This window comes from Loxodonta africana, chromosome 4 (genome assembly GCF_030014295.1).
Source record: "Loxodonta africana isolate mLoxAfr1 chromosome 4, mLoxAfr1.hap2, whole genome shotgun sequence".
NCBI classification, from domain to species: Eukaryota; Metazoa; Chordata; class Mammalia; order Proboscidea; family Elephantidae; genus Loxodonta; species Loxodonta africana.
Genome location: NC_087345.1, coordinates 65,281,715 through 65,298,527, shown reverse-complemented (window position 1 = coordinate 65,298,527; position 16,813 = coordinate 65,281,715). Strand labels below are relative to the sequence as shown.

The 16,813-nt window shown below is 37.7% G+C and overlaps 3 protein-coding genes across 8 annotated transcripts in view; 1 reads left to right on the top strand and 2 right to left on the bottom strand.

Moving 5' to 3' along the window:
- The window catches only part of PTPRB (protein tyrosine phosphatase receptor type B), a 139,216-nt gene extending 136,645 nt beyond the window's left edge, over nt 1–2,571 (bottom strand). The window contains exons 1-2 of one of the 3 annotated variants that reach the window (XM_003405594.4): nt 2,320–2,571; nt 664–1,059 (exon numbers count right to left, since the gene is read on the bottom strand). In XM_003405594.4, the coding sequence (XP_003405642.3) occupies nt 664–1,059; nt 2,320–2,374 (451 nt within the window). In that variant the 5' untranslated portion in view covers nt 2,375–2,571. The remainder of the gene's footprint in view (nt 1–663; nt 1,060–2,319) is intronic. The other 2 variants (XM_064283873.1, XM_064283875.1) reach the window with 2 other exon arrangements.
- The window catches only part of LOC111753047 (craniofacial development protein 2-like), a 59,290-nt gene continuing 42,814 nt past the window's right edge, over nt 338–16,813 (top strand). The window contains exons 1-2 of one of the 3 annotated variants that reach the window (XM_064283880.1): nt 338–2,342; nt 2,600–2,636. The gene's annotated coding sequence lies outside the window, so the exon portion shown is untranslated. The remainder of the gene's footprint in view (nt 2,343–2,599; nt 2,637–16,813) is intronic. The other 2 variants (XR_010321797.1, XR_002787900.2) reach the window with 2 other exon arrangements.
- The window catches only part of PTPRR (protein tyrosine phosphatase receptor type R), a 166,279-nt gene continuing 152,175 nt past the window's right edge, over nt 2,710–16,813 (bottom strand). For both annotated transcript variants that reach the window (XM_064283879.1, XM_023558889.2), the window contains one exon: nt 2,710–4,264. In XM_064283879.1, coding sequence (XP_064139949.1) covers nt 4,171–4,264 — 94 coding nt within the window. In that variant the 3' untranslated portion in view covers nt 2,710–4,170. The remainder of the gene's footprint in view (nt 4,265–16,813) is intronic.

The window sequence follows — 16,813 nt, the reverse complement described above, 5'->3', positions numbered from 1 at the left end:
TTATACATGTCCATCATCTAGGTTATATACACCAATGTACAACAAACTAGAATGCTTTGTGCCTGCACGCTGGTTCTTACCACTTCAAAAATATGTTGCCACCAAAAGATATCTACCCCTAAATATCAGAACAAGAGATTTGCAAACACACAATTCATCTACTCAATCTTATAAAAATGCCATTTTCATGTTCTAATAGTTCCTCATAATCAGGTCTAGACTAGAACTGTCTATGTCAACAAAATCTAATAATTTCCTGATCACTGACATACACAAGCCAGCTGATGGACTTTAGTCATTACACATGTACGCTATGTATATGCCCAGATTTCTTTATCTAATAGCGCGTAAGCCAAAGTGCCTAGCATAGTGTCTGACGCAAAGTAGAAGCTCGATAAACATTTGTTGAATTAATAAAAGAAACAAAAAACAAAGGGAAAGAATAGAGACAGACAGAAAAAGAAAATCTGGGCTTATTTAAATAAGGGTACTGAAGTTTTCCAAGTCATTGGGCACCATGCCATTCATCTCCCTTAGCTTATGAATCTTCTATAGGAAATGTATTGAGGCATATAGACTTCTCCTGAATTAAAAAAAAAAAAAATACAAAAAACAAGACATTTAGCAGAACTTTCAAAATTGATCCTAGAAGGAATAGCTCACCTTTTTTTAAGCAGAGGCTTTCATTGACCAGGTTTCCCTTCTCGTTGACATCTATTTTCATCCAGCTATGGAGGTATTTCCTGCCTTTCTTGACCATTGCCCTGAAGCCTTGTTTCTTGAGAAAGAGAGAGGCATTCTCCACCTCAAGGAACCCTCCCTCCTCGTAACAGGTCCATCGGGGTGCCTGGGAGCACTGGGTGAAGATGGCTGCACGGGAAGGGCCACGAGAGGAACTGGAGATGCCCAGGCACAGGGTAGATTTAATGTGAAGGAGCTTTTCATTCTCAGTCCACATCCACTGCTGGTTTTGGCTGGTCTTATTGCACGAGCCCATGACCACTACCCTATTTTGGAAAAGGCACTGTTGTTTCTGGACGTGGACAATCTGAAACCCATCTGGAAGATGAAAAGCTTATAAAGTACTGCATAGCAAATTATAAGGCTCATTAGAAAACAAAAAAACCCACCCAGAAATCAACTAAATAAAAATACTTGGTTTACTTATCCTTTGCTATCATTTCAAGCGTATATTCCCAGATTCAACATGTATGATTTAAAACCCCAAGGCTGATAATATAAAATGTCAACATGTCACACACAGTTCCCTTTCTTTTACTTTCACATGGTTTGAGAAGAACCACACCCCCAATGAAATAATGAAAGGAAGCTTAGAGAAGAAACAAAACCATCCATAGACTATGGTGACATTTTAGCTTGCTTACTTAAATATGCTGAAGTTCTGAAAAGCCCGCTTTCGTTTTCAACCATTTTACTCTTTCCATCTCACTTCCCTCCCCACTCTTAAAAAACACCCCTTTTTTGAATCTCTAAGTGCCCATTGCAGTAAAAAAAACTTGTATACAAATTGGATTGTCTGAATACAATAAACCAAATCCAAGAGATTTTCTTTCCCCACCCCTCCAAATGCATCCTCCTAACTACAGGAACCAATGAAGTTATTATCACAATCTAACTTTCTTAGAGTCCTGGGGAGAAGCATTTCTCTTTTTTGTGACAATCTCTTTATAGTTTTTCCACAAATACAAATTCAGATATATTTTGAAAATCAGCATTTCTCGATGTAAGAAAATTAAACATTCAATTGCTAAACATCAGTATTAAAAAGTGAGATATTCAGGCTCAGCAACCATTTTCAATGTGCTTTTTTTTTACTCAAATTACCCAGCTCTTCCATGAAAATATTCAGCCCTTTCAAATCACAACTTCCGAATAAAACATCATATTCTCTTACCCCCTTTAATCGTATTTTTTGTATTTTCTCTCTTTATGACAAAACGAAACTATAGCCTGATTGGAAAATATGTTACTTAGCATGGGGAATGCCACAGGCTGTTACATAAGAACAAAAATTTCTCCTCAGGGTGCTTTACCCTCTGCTGTAAAGATGCCGTTTCTGGAACTGCCCAGGCGTTTAGAGGACATGAAAAGGCCATTTATTATTATTATTTTTTGGAGAGAAATCGCAACAGTGTGGGCACAGCTGGCTCCTCTTATTCCCCCTCCGCATCGTTATGTAGCTAAACTGCCATGGAGACCTGGCTCCATTTCTGCCTCATTCCAGACACTTTCCAAAGGCCAGAGACTCCTGGGCTGGGGAGAAATGCCCCAGGAAAATAAGGAGGCAGGCCCACTCACCTGAGTTCCCGAGGAGCAAGCAGGTAAGAACTGCCATGTAAAATTCAGCCTCCATTTTCCACTTAACAACTGTTCATGCTTCGCTTGGAGGAAAAAAAAATTCTCCCAGATAAGAGCAGCAGAAACTAGGAAGGAAATGTGCCTTCATGGTGGGGGGAAAAGTCAGTGACGAGCACTTCCTCCTATTGAATTGTTTGCGGGAGTTTTACACCAGTGTCCTTTTGTCTGTTTCCTTAGAAAGAAGGGCTTATGATTACTTCTCTCTTTTTTTTTTTTTTAGAAAAAAAATTCCAGTCTCCAGAAGCAGAAAGAAACCGGTAAGTCTTCACCTACCGTTCCCTTGGTGTATAACTACTTCTTAACCTCAAGAGGGAAGTAAGGGAATTGTAATCTTAGAAAATTGAATGTTCTTACACATTACATCTCTTCAGGTGATGTGATTCTGCTGAATAAATACCAACCATATAATTTACGATGGTCTGTGACAAGTGATATAAAGCTGTAAACATGTACTGTTTGTCTAATGATATGCTGGGCATGTATTGAGAAAAACCACGTAATGATGGTACTTCTAGTTCATTATCTCTTGAGCAATGATGATATTACACTTTCAGATAGTTATCTCCATTGGGGAGATGTAGAAACTAAAATTAAACCCATCACATTATCTACTCCAGGCTTCCCCAAAAGACAATGTTTCTCTCTTTAAATAGGAGGGGGAAAAAAGTATATACTTGACTCAATATTTAGTATTAAGAGTAGTTTATTGGCAGTATGAAACAAAGTCAACATTGCTCCATTAAAAATTGATATTTGAGCTCAACACCTAGTGCTTGTTGGGCATAGTTATTTTAACTCTTTTGTCTCTTGAAGAGTAAAACCTTTCAGTAATTTAAGGGTATAGATGGCAGCATCCTTTTGAAGAATCTCTGGAAATGGGACAGGTTGTATCATTCCCAAAGGCATCTGCCTTTTATTGGACGAGAGATTCCAGGTAGACAGCATATTCAAAAATTGCCTCTTAGTAAAAGATGGACACATATTTAAAATTCTTGATAGTTCATGGTTGCTAAAAATTTGCTTTTTCCTTTTTAAAGTAAAATGACTCACAATCTCGAAATACACTGGATAGAGATCTGGAGCGGAAGCCACCTTATGCCCAATAATAGAGAATAAATACGTATATACTGAATGACAATCATTGTGCTCTGTAATTGATTGATAGGAGGTACTATAAATATGTATTTAATAGGCAATATTATCAAGACACATTTCCATATAAAATAGTTACTGCTTTTGTTTTTTTTTTTTTTTCAAAAACAAGAACTGATTTCTTAAAAATTCATTATCAGTCACCTGCAACTTTAGCAGCAAGATTCTGGTAACTGAGAAAGGTAATAGCACTTAACACAGGAACAGTTTAACAGCTGACAGTCCATTCACAACACGGATTTTGCAAACGTTAAAGCATCTAAACACACAATAATAATTTCTTCAGCAGCTCTTCAAATTGTCATCTGACGACATGTATCACTGAGTGTTAAGGACATACATTCTGTGTGGCAGATAGTCAATACAGACAAAACAAACTCCTTAGGATGTGTGAGAAATCTATCAAACAGCCTTCAGCATAGGACCTTCAGAATAACTTAGGGGATGCTTACAAATGCATTCATATACACAAGGGGTTGGCAGTCTTTAATATCTTGCCAAGTCTTCCACAATCCATGCCACAGGTTGGCTTCAGAGCTTCTTTTTCCTTATATATCAGAAAGCTCCTTCTAGAAGCCTCAGGTGGGTAATTCGATTAATCACCCTAAGAGATTGATGGTCACGTAAGTCTTCAGCCTCTCACTGGACAGTTTCTGCTGAAAGTCTGCTCTCATATAGGCACAGAGCATGATGCACAAATTCGTACTGCTCACTGGTTTGGACCATTCCACCCCTGCAAGAAAGAAATGAAAAATAACTTCTTTTTGCTAACATCCTGCAATCTCAAGTGACACAGAGATAACATCCAAGTACAGGGTTTCCCAAAGATCTACAGAATGGTTGACCTGTTGATTCTTTTGTTATTCCTGTTACCTGTGCTGAAAGGACCCAACTGGCAAGCTTAAGCCCTGTACATAATTAACACATTAATACAGTGCCTGGTATATACTAGCACTTGATGAATTCTACCTACATACCAACCACTATTGGAAAGGCAGTAGAGTTGAATCGTTAAATACTTGGACTTTGGAGCCAGGCTATCTGCCTTTTATTGTAGAGAAAAACTTGAACACTGTTTCAGGTTAAAACAGAGAGGTTTATTAAGGGTTTAAAACCATTGAAATTGGGGAACTACGTAGCCCAGTGGAAATGGAACCAGTTAGTCCGGGGGCAGTGTCGTTATACAAGTATTCTTATGGGGTAAAAGGAGGAACCAAACCATGGGCGGGGGCGGGGGTGGGGGGGAGGTGTGCAATTACAGGAAAATCAATGAATATTGTAACAATCACACTCTGGTTACTGATTATTAATAGTATAGTTAGTGATTACAGATATAGTTTCACAGGATGTTTAGATCATGATCACAAGATGCTTACATGCATTTTCTTTGTCTATCTTGCAAAAAGATCTTGTTGGCAATGGTACCCAGATAGCACTCTTCCTGAGTACATTTATTTTGAGGGGTACAGATGGTTACTTGTTCAAGACCCCTCGGGGCATATGGTTCCATACTAGTTTTGACCACTGAGGAAAAACATGTTTTTCTAAAAAAATATAGCTGTTAGTCTAGAATCCAGATTAAAATTAGGTACTATGGCCAGCATATTATTCCTCTGTCTCACTGATGGCACTGAAAGTTTTCTCTTCCTGACACCTTTCCCTCCTTTTGATCAAAGATCTCGTAGAGCATCTTTTGATCACTGATGAATTGAGTAGTCTCTCTCACATAGGCATGTGCTTGCGACTATTGTTTACTGTAGTGGCTGCTTGAATTATCAAACATTTAAGACCTAGAACACCACGCAACAATTGTGACTGAGCACCACTGAGTATTTTCCTTTTACCTTAACATAGTGGAGTTCTCCTCTTTAGGTTGCACTTATAAAGGAGTAATTCATCTTCTGTAAGGTTTTCTCTAGCTCCATTATGCTTTAGAGAGAGACACTCTGGTGGGCATCAAAAGGGGGAGGGAAAGAGGCAACAGTGCTAGGCACAATGGATCAGAGGCACAAAGGGCTGTCTTATTTTTTTCAGTCCCTCCAGTAAGGTTTCATCAAGGTCATCACTGACCTGGGAAGTTTCTATATACGTTTTCTTTCTCATGGACATCGTGTTTAGTTTTCAAGGTCAAAACACGAGTGGTTAATTTTATGCAACATTTAACAGTGACGATTATGATAAGAATGGCTATTAAAATCATAATTTTAACAAATAAAATGGTCTCTAAAAGTAGTGTTTATAAAAAAGGTCTGGGTTTACAAGGTAAAAGCCAAAATGTCAAAGCAGAGGGTTTATGCTAAGATTGCAATTTGATGATGGTGAAAAGGAAGGTTTGGTAACAAAAAGGAAACCTTAAGTATTTTAACAGCTCATATCTGAAATGTCTAATTTGTCTAGCAATTTTAAGCAATAGGTATAACTGTCATCATGTAATATTTAACAAATAAGGTAGTTGATCTGTTCTATTAACAATAAGCAAATGTACTAAGCAGCATTAACATCTATCATTAACGTGGGAAAAACATTATGTAGAAACATGGAATAACTTGAAGTTTATGGAGTAAAGCAATTAAAAACAATAAAACAAATAGAAAAGCAAAGAAATTAATGTAAGTAAACTTCAGCTATGAGTTCAATTTAAATCTTTTTTTTAGTTTACTCAGTTCCATGTAGTTAATTTTGGTTCCATGTAGTTAATTTTGGTTCCATGTAGTTAATTTTGGTTCCATGTTATCCTGGATCAGCCGCAGCCTGGGAACACATCAGCTCCTACATAAGAATTCTGGAAATCGTGATTCAGTCTAGTCACAGCCTTTTTCACAAATCTAGTCCATCTCTTTGTTGAGATGTTTTGACCAAATTTTTCCAGCAAAGTAAAACTTATCTGCAGATGACAAACTTAATAAGGCCATGATTAACTTAAAATAATAATAGTTCTTACCGGGGACTGAACAAGCCCATAAAACAAAATGAGACTAAAGGGGCAAACCAGCCCAGGCGCAAGGACTAGAAGGCACGAGGGGATAGGAAAGCTGGTAATAGGGAACCCAAGGTCAAGAAAGGAGAGTGCTGACATGTCATGGGGTTGTTGACCAATGTCATAAGACAATATGTGTACTAACTGTTTAATGAGAAACTAGTTTGTTCTGTAAAACTTCATCTAGAATACAATAAAAAAAAAAAGCTCTTAAAAGTGAAGACTTGACGGGAATTACAAAAGTAATTTAAAGCCAAAAGTCAGTTACAAAATATCCCTAAGCATAATGATTGACTTATTTTCAAAGAGCTTCACATATAACACATAGTAATCAGGTTGCTATGAGTTGGAATCAACTCGACAGCAACTTTTTTTTTTTTTTCAATCTTGAGACGTATTACTATATAGCTAAGATATAACAAGAATATACCAAGATTATCAAGTCTCTAAATAACTGAATAAAAACCAAACCGAACTCATTGCTGTCCAGTTGATTCCAACTCATAATGACGTTATAGGACAGAGTAGAACTGCCCCATAGGGCTTCCAAAGAGCGCCTGCTGCCAATCTTTTGTTTAGCAGCCATAGCTCTTAAACCACTATGCCACCTGTGTTACCAAAATAACTGAAGAGTAGTAAAAATTTTATGGGTAAATGATGTAAATTCCCCAGTCAAATCATTGGCTTTGATGATGTTAGATTAAAATAAATAAATAAATAAAGTTGCAACTAAACAACTGAAATAATAGAAATATGACACAATAACTATGTGTTTGTAATCTAGTATCAGGCATATACTACTAACATATAAATTCTAACTTAAATAAAAGTTGTTATTTATATGACAACGTTTCATATAATTCACATTTTAAATAAATTCTTTGAGCTTCTTAGGAAGTTGTAAAATTGTCAGAAGTTTATCACAGATTATTGAGAAACAATACTTAAATTATTTAAAGCAAAGACTTTAAAAGTAACAACCTTAGTCCCCTCAAAACTATGAGAATTTATTTTGACTTTAGGAAACTTCATGAGATTGAACTCTTGCTTTGAGGCAGATTGTATAAAGAATAAAATTAAACACTTAATTTAGTAACTAAGGAAATTTTGTTATTTTAATCATAAGAAATTTAACTCTTTATATGCTATTTGACCTAGAAAGCTTATAAAAATTTTCTGAATTTTGAATGGTTGTAATAAATAAGAACTTTCACTATTTTAAGTAAATTTCTTTTTTAAAATTTTCTCCTCTAGTTGTTTACTGTTATTGTTGCTGTTGTTAGGTGCAGTCGAGTCCATTTCAACTCTTAGTGACCCTATGTACAACAGAACTAAACACTGCCTGGTGCTGCACTATCCTCACAATCATTGTTATATTTGAGCCCATTGTTACAGCCATTGTGTCAGCCCACCTTGTTGAGGGTCTTCCTCTTTTTCACTGACCCGCTACTTTACCAAGCATGATGTCCTTCTCTAGGAACTAGTCCCTCCAGATAACATGTCCAAAGTACCTGAGACGAAGTCTCACCGTCCTCTCTTCTAAGGAACAATCTGGCTGCACTTCTTACAAGACAGATTTGTTCGCTCTTCTTGCAGTCCATGGTATATTCAATATTCTTTGCCAACACCATAATTCAAAGGCATCAATTCTTCTTCGGTCTTCCTTATTCATTATCCAGCTTTCACATGCACGTGAAGTGATTGAACACACCTTGGCTTTGGTTAGACACACCTTAGTCCTCAAGGTGACATCTTGGCTTTTTAACACTTTAAAGAGGTCTTTTGCAGCAGATTTGCCCAATGCAGTGTGTCGTTTGATTTCTTTCTTTTTTTTTTTAAATTTAATTTGTACTTTAGATGAAGACTCATAGAGCAAACTAGTTTCTCATTAAACAATACACATATTGTTTTGTGACATTGGTTGCCAACCCCATGACATGTCAACCTTCTCTCCTTCTCGACCTTGGTTTTCCCATTACCAGCTTTCCTGTCCCCTCCTGCCTTCTCCTTGCCCCGGCCTGGTGTGGCCCTTTAGTCTGGTTTTGTTTTATGGGCCTGTCTAATCTTTAATTTCTTCATCTTTGGCTTTAGTAGTTGGTGCTAAATTTGAATAATAGTTGTATTAACTGGTCTTCCTTGTAGGCATGTAGATATCATCCTATCACTGACAGCATTGTACTTCAGGATAGATCTTGAAATGTTCCTTTTGACAATGAACGCAATGCCATTCTTCTTCAATTTGTCAATCCTGGCATAGTATGCCATATGATTGTCCAATTCAAAATGGCCAATACCAGTTCAGCAATGCCTAGGATACTGATGTTTATGCGTTACATTTCATTTTTGGCGATTTCCAGTTTTCCTAGATTCATACTTTGCACACTCCACATTCCTATTTTTAATGGATGTTTGCAGCTGTTTCTTCTCATATTGAGTTATGTCACATCAGCAAATGAAGGTCCTGAAAGCATGACTCCATCCATGTCATTAAAGTAGATTCTTCTTTTAGGTGGTAGTTCTTCCTCACTTGACTTTTCAGTGTCTTCCAACCTGAGGGACTTGTCTTTTGGCACTATATCAGACAATGTTCTGCTGCTATTTATAAGGTTTTCACTGGCTAATTTTTTCAGAAGTAGACCCTAGGTCCTTCCTAGTCTGTCTTAGTCTGGAAGCTCAGCTGAAACCTGTCTGCCATGGGTGACCCTTCTGGTATTTGAATATTGGCAGCATAGCTTCTAGCATCACAGTAACTGGAAGCCACCACAATACAACAAACTGAGAGACATGTGGGGGTGTTTATCGTTGTTGTTGTTAGGTGCCGTCGAGTCAGTTCCAACTCATAGCGACCCTATGCACAACAGAACGAAACATTGCCTGGTCCTGCGCCATCTTTAAAATCATTGTTATGCTTGAGGTCACTGTTGCAGCCACTGTGTCAATCCACCTCATCGAGGGTCTTCCTCTGTTCCACTGACCCTGTACTCTGCCAAGGATGATGTCCTTCTCCAGGGACTGATCCCTCATGACAACGTGTCCAAAGTATGTAAGACACAGTCTCGCCATCCTTGCTTCTAAGGAGCATTCTGGTTGTACTTCTTCTAAGACAGAGTTGTTCATTCTTTTGGCAGTCCATGGTATATTCAATATTCTTCACCAACACCACAATTCAAAGGCGTCAACTCTTCTTCTGTCTTCCTTATTCATTGTCCAGCTTTCACATGCATATGATGTGATTGAGAATACCATGGCTTGGATCAGGAGCACCTTAGTCTTCAAGGTGACATCTTTGCTCTTCCACACTTTGAAGAGGTCCTTTGCAGCAGATGCACCCAATGCAATGCATCTTTTGATTTCTTCACTGCTGCTTCCATGGCTGTTGATTGTGGATCCAAGTAAAATGAAATCCTTGACAACTTCAATCTTTTCTCCGTTTATCATGATGTTGCTCATTGGTCCAGTTGTGAGGATTTTTGTTTTCTTTATGTTGAGGTGTAGTCCATACTGAAGGCTGTGGTCTTTGATCTTCATTAGTAAATGCTTCAAGTCCTCTTCCCTTTCAGCAAGCAAGGTTGTGTCATCTGCATAAGGCAGATTGTTAATGAGTCTTCCTTCAATCTTCATGCCCCGTTCTTCTTCATACAGTCCAGCTTCTCGTATTATTTGTTCAGCATACAGATTAAATAGGTATGGTGAAAGAATATAACCCTGACGCACACCTTTCCTGGATTTAAACCAATCGGTATCCCCTTGTTCTGTCTGAACAACTGCCTCTTGATCTATGAAAAGGTTCCTCATGAGCACAATTAAGTGTTCTGGAATTCCCATTCTTCGCAGTGTTATCCATAGTTTGTTATGATCCACACAGTCAAATGCCTTTGCATAATCGATAAAACACAGGTAAACATCCTTCTGGTATTCTCTGCCTTTGGCCAGGATCCATCTGACATCTGCAATGATATCCCTGGTTCCACGTCCTCTTCTGAAACCAACCTGAATTTCTGGCAGTTCCCTGTTGATATACTGTTGCAGCCATTTTTGAATGATCTTCGGCAGAATTTTGCTTGCATGTGATATTAATGATATTGTTCTATAATTTCCACATTCAGTTGGATCACCTTTCTTGGGAATAGGCATAAATATGGATCTCTTCCAGTCAGTTGGCCGGGAAGCTGTCTTCCATATTTCTTGGATAGACGAGTGAGCCTCTCCAGAGCTGTTTTTTGAAACATCTCAATTGATATTCCATCAATTCCTGGAGCCTTGTTTTTCACCAGTGCCTTCAGAGCAGCTTGGACTTCTTCCTTCAGTACCATTGGTTCCTGATCATATGCCACCTCATGAAATGGTTGAATATCGACTAATTCTTTTTGGTATAATGACTCTGTATATTCCTTCCATCTTCTTTTGATGCTTCCCACGTGATTTAATATTTTCCCCATGGAATCCTTCACTATTGCAACTTGAGGCTTGAATTTTTTCTTCAGTTCTTTCAGCTTGAGAAATGCCGAGCATGTTCTTCCCTTTGTTTTTCCATCTCAAGCTCTTTGCACATGTCATTATAATACTTTATTTTGTCTTCTCAAGAGGCCCTTTGAAATCTTCTGTTTAGTTCTTTTACTTCATGAATTCTTCCTTTTGCTTTAGCTGCTTGATGCTCAAGAGCAAGTTTCAGAGTCTCCTCTGACATCCATCATGGTCTTTTCTTTCTTTTCAGTGACCTCTTGCTTTCTTCATGGATGATGTCCTTGATGTCATTCCACAACTCGCCTGGTCTTCAGTCACTAGTGTTCAATGCGTCAAATCTGTTCTTCAGATGGTCTCTAAATTCAGGTGGGATATACTCAAGGTCATATTTTGGCTCTTGTGTACTTGCTCTGATTTTCTTCAGTTTCAGCTTGAATTTGCATATGAGCAATTGATGGTCTGTCCCACAGTTGGCCCCTGGCCTTGTTCTGACTGATGATATTGAGCTTTTCCATCGTCTCTTTCCACAGATGTAGTCAATTTGATTTCTGTGTGTTACGTCTGGTGAGGTCCATGTGTATAGTTGCCGTTTATGTTGGTGAAAGAAGGTATTTGCAAAGAAGAACTCGTTAGTCTTACAAAATTCTATCATTTGATCTGCGGCATTGTTTCTATCACCAAGGCCATATTTTCCAATGACTGATCCTTCTTCTTTGTTTCCAACTTTCGCATTCCAATTGCCAGTAATTATCAATGCATCTTGATTGCATGTTCGATCAATTTCAGACCGCAGCAGCTGATAAAAATCTTCTATTTCTTCATCTTTGGCCCTAGTGGTTGGTGCGTAAATTTGAATGATAGTCGTATTAACTGGTCTTCCTTGTAGGCGTATGGATATTATCCTATCACTGACAGCATTGTACTTTAGGATAGATCTTGAAATTTTTTTTTGACGATGAATGCAACACCATTCCTCTTCGAGTTGTCATTCCCAGCATAGTAGATTATGTGATTGTCTGATTCAAAATGGCCAATACCAGTCCATTTCAGCTCCCTAATGTCTAGGATATCGATGTTTATGCGTTCCATTTCATTTTTGGTGATTTCCAATTTTCCTAGATTCATACTTCATACATTCCAGGTTCTGATTATTAATCGATATTTGCAGCTGTTTCTTCTCATTTTGAGTCATGCCACATCAGCAAATGAAGGTTCCGAAAGCTTTACTCCATCCACGTCATTAAGGTTGACTACTTTGAGGAGGCAGCTCTTTCCCAGTCATCTTTTGAGTGCCTTCCAACCTGGGGGTTCATCTTCCAGCACTATATCAGACAGTGTTCCACTGCTCTTCATAAGGTTTTCACTGGCTAATGCTTTTCAGAAGTAGACTGCTGGGTCCTTCTTCCTAGTCTGTCTTAGTCTGGAAGCTCAGCTGAAACCTGTCCTCCATGGGTGACCCTGCTGGTATCTGAACACCAGTGGCATAGCTTCCAGCATCACAGCAACACACAAGCCCCCACAGTACGACAAACTGACAGACACGTGGGGGTTTATTGTTAGGAAAGTAAAATTTAAACCTTTTTTTAAAATTAACAAAATGAATTTATTTTTATCATTTCCTGAAAACACTGAAACTTTTGAACTTCAGAAGAGTGTATTCATCATCAAACTAACTAGAAACATCCTAACTTAAATTCAGCAACACTATTTAGAAGTAGAAAACTATTACTTTCTCTTTTGCAAGTTTTATAGAATCTGATAAAGAGAGGTTTTATGAAGAGATCATTTTGGAATAACTTAAAGTCCTGGTTGTATCAACTAAACAAACAACTTATTTACTTTTAAGTAGACTATTCTATAGCTACCGTAGGCCCATCCCATGGCTTTTAAGACAAGATAAAACTTAAACATAAGACAACAAAACCAAACCCGTTGAGGTCAAGTGGATTCCAACTCATAGGGAGCCTATGGATGAGAATAGAACTGCTCCATAGGGTTTCCAAGGAGTGGCTGGTAGATTCAAACTGCCAACCTTTTGGTTAGCAGCTGAACTCTTAATCACTATGCCACCAGGGGTTCAGAGACATAAGACAAGAATTATATAATTAATACTATTGTTTGTTGAGAACCAAGAAGAACATTATAAATTTCATGAAATTAATCAAGGCAAATCTAGAAAACAAAAACACTATAGCCATTTATTGATAAACCAGCATTTACCAATAAGTAACTACTGGGCTTTGTTTTGTAAAAAAAAAAAAAAAGAACAAAGGTCTGTGTATAGGAAAAAACTTCCTATTATTCTTCAGTGTTATAAGTTTTTCTTCAAATTGTGGATGGCAATTTAATTTAGATCATTTGTTCCCTTCTTTTCATGGTGGGTTAAAGAACTTGGGCCATCTATGAAACTATTTTGAGACACCATATGTGTCTGGGGGTAGACGGGATTGTTTCTAATTAATGATTCTCCTTTTTGTAGTTTTAATGTTATCAAAGGAAAGATCTCTGTTACTTCCCCGGAGGCTGGTTATGCTGACAGTTGTTGGTCTCTTGTGGGCAGTAGAGAGTTGAATTTGTTCTTTTTCTCCCTGTTTTTTAATTCAAAACATTTTTTTTTTCCCTAGGATGACCTGGTTTTTACAATAAAAACAAACAATAGTGCAGTCTGAAAGATTGTTGAGTTGTATTTGAAATGGTTACAGTTGTAAAGTTATAAGAGCATCTGGTGGTATTTGTGAGACTTTTTGTTTAAATTGTTCCTTTTTGTTTGTTTTTTAATTTATAACAACCCTTTTTTTTTCTTTTCCTAATACCCAGATTCCTCGTAGTAGTTGTAAGCACCAGGAAGGAAAAGATTAGGTGGAAACTCGTTTTCTCATAAAAGCAGAAGTTAAGGTCTCTGATGGCTTCTGGCCAGAAAAAGTGGAAATTAGGAGAAATTTCAGGCTTCAACTCTGAAAAATTCAGGTAGTAGCTCTGAAACTCAGACTTTAGACTTTAAAATTTTCTTATATATCCAATTCAGCCTAAGTTACTGAAAAGGATTCTGGAGCTAATTTAAGTTGAAATATTATAAAACAATAAAAACTTTACCAGAATGATGTATTTTAAATTAGAAGCTTAGACATACTAAGCAGTTTCTCCAAGACTTAAAAGGTTTCCTTATGAGAAAAAAAAAACTAACAACAGCTAGTCATGGCTTTTGAGACAAGACACGCAAATACTTAAACATGAAATGAGAAAACCCCTTAATGAGTGCGTGCTGTGGATAATGGTATGCTCTACCCTCACTAAGACTGCAACCACATGCGTGGAAACCACTCTGGAGACTTCCACACACACAAAAAAACAAAAAACAAAAAAACACCTGAAGAAAACTTAATGGGCATTTAGGGGAAAACACAACAAGTTCACAAAGCCTGAACCAAACTGCAATTAGCCAGATAACAAACTCATCAAAACGCTCTTGAGTAAGCCAAAAGTAAAGAGATAAAGGACCATTAATAAACCTCAGAGGACTTCAAATGCAAAGACCAAGGTCCTTGGTCTAAGAGGTTTTACCTAGAGAGAACTCTCCAGAGCTGGAAAAGTGGATTAAACATGCAGAGGGCTCGTAGGGGTGCCAACATTCCACAGTCCCATCCTGGGGTCATCTAGCAGGCAAATTTTCTTTGGATCCCACTTCTGACACCAAAATGTTGTAGAGAAAAACTTGAACACTGTTTCAAGTTAAAACACAGAGGTATACTAAGGGTTTAAAACAATTGCAATTGGGGAACTATATAAATTGCAATTGGGGAACTACATAGCCAACTGAAAATGGAGCCAGGTAGTCCTGGGACAGTTTCATTATACAAGTATTCTTATGGGGTAAAAAAGAGGAACTAAACCATAGAGATGGCAATTATAGGAAAATCAATGAATGTTGTAATATCACACTCTGACTGGTTACTGATTATTAATAGTATAGTTAATGATTACAGATTGTTTCACAGGATGCTTAGATCATGGTCACAAGATGCTTACATGTATTTTCTTTGTCTATCTTGCAAAAATATCTTCTTGGCAATAGCACCCAGACAGTACTCTTCCTCATATGTTTGTTTTGAGGGGTGCAGATGGTCACTTGGTTAAGACCTCTCAGGGCATATGGTTTCACACACTGGTTTTGACCACTGAGGAAAAACATGTTTTTCTCAAAAAAATATAGCTGTTAGTCTAGAATCCAGATGAAAATTAGATAGTATGGGCAGCATATTATTCTTCTGTCTCACTGACTGCACTGAAAGCTTTGTTTTCTTGACACACTTCAAATCCTTCTGCTAAATTCTTAGCTGTGTGACTGGGTATGTTCTTTAAAACTCTGTGTGTCTCAGTTTCCTCTTCTGTTAAAGTGGAATAATGACATTAACTACTTCATAAGGTTGTTGTGAGGGTTAAATGAATTCAGTGTAACCAGAGTGTTAGCATTACTTCTCAATTGTTTTGCCATTCAGCTTATATTAAAATGGTTTATACATTTTGATTAAAATTAATTGAAGCAGGTTATTTAAACAAAAGCTAACTATGAAATGTTGTTCTTTCTACAAGTAAAAAAAAAAGTCTGCCCTGGAGTGGTTCATTTGAGTATGCTATTTGGAAACAACCTTAGGCTTTGGGTGTGGTGTGCTTGGTATCTCAACACAATAGTGGCTGGGCCCTTTAATGAGTTGAAAAAGGGAATTGGCTCTTGCTTTTTTATCTTTGTTATTACCGTTACTATCCCTGGTTATTCAGCATCCCTTTTGTCATTGGACAAGTAGAGGACAGCTGCCTTCATGAGAAGTAATGATGCAAAAATAGATATATCACATTTTGCTCCTTTATAATTATTTTTTTTTTTTTAAGCTTAGCAAAGCTACCAGGCCCTAATATGTTATTGTTGTTACATTGTTGTTAGGTACCATCAAATCAGTTCTGACTCATAGCGACCCCATGTACAACAGAACTAAAGGCTGCCCAGTCTCATGCCATTCTCACAATCATTGCTATGTGTAAGCCCATTGTTGCAGCCACTGTGTCAATCCATTCCGTTGACGGCCTTCCTCTTTTTTGCTGACCCTCTATCTATCAAGCATGATGTCCTTCTGCAGGGATTGGCCCCTCCTGATAACATGTCCTAAGTAAATGAGATGAAGTTTCACGATCCTGCCTTCTAAGGATCATTCGGGCTATCCTTGTTCTAAGACAAATTTGTTCATTCTTCTGGCAGTGTGTGCTATATTCAATATTCTCAGCCAACATCACAATTCAAAGGCATCGATTCTTCTTCAGTCTTCCTTATTCATTGTTCAGCTTTAGCATGCATATGAGATGACTGAAAATACCATAGCTTGGGTCAGGTGCACTTTAGTCCTCAAGGTGACATCTTTGCTTTTTAACACTTTAAAGAGGTCTTTTGCAGCAGATTTGCCCAATGCAACATGTCGTTTGATCTCTCGACTGCTGCTTCCATGGGCGTTGACTGTGGATCCAAGTAAAATGAAATTCTTGACAACTTCAATCTTTTCTTCATTTATCATGATGTTGCTTATTGGTCCAGTTGTGAGGATTTTTGTTTTCTTTATGTTGAGGTGTAATCCATACTGAAGCTTGATCTTCATCAGTAAGTACTTCAAGTCCTCTTCCCTTTAAGCAAGCAAGGTTGTGTCATCTGCTTATTGCAGGTTGTTTATGAGCCTTCTGCCAATCCTGATGCACCGTTCTTCTTCATATAGTCCAGCTTTTCAGATTATTTGCTCAGCATACAGTTGAATAAGTATGGTGAAAAGATACAACCCTGACACACACCTTTCCTGACTT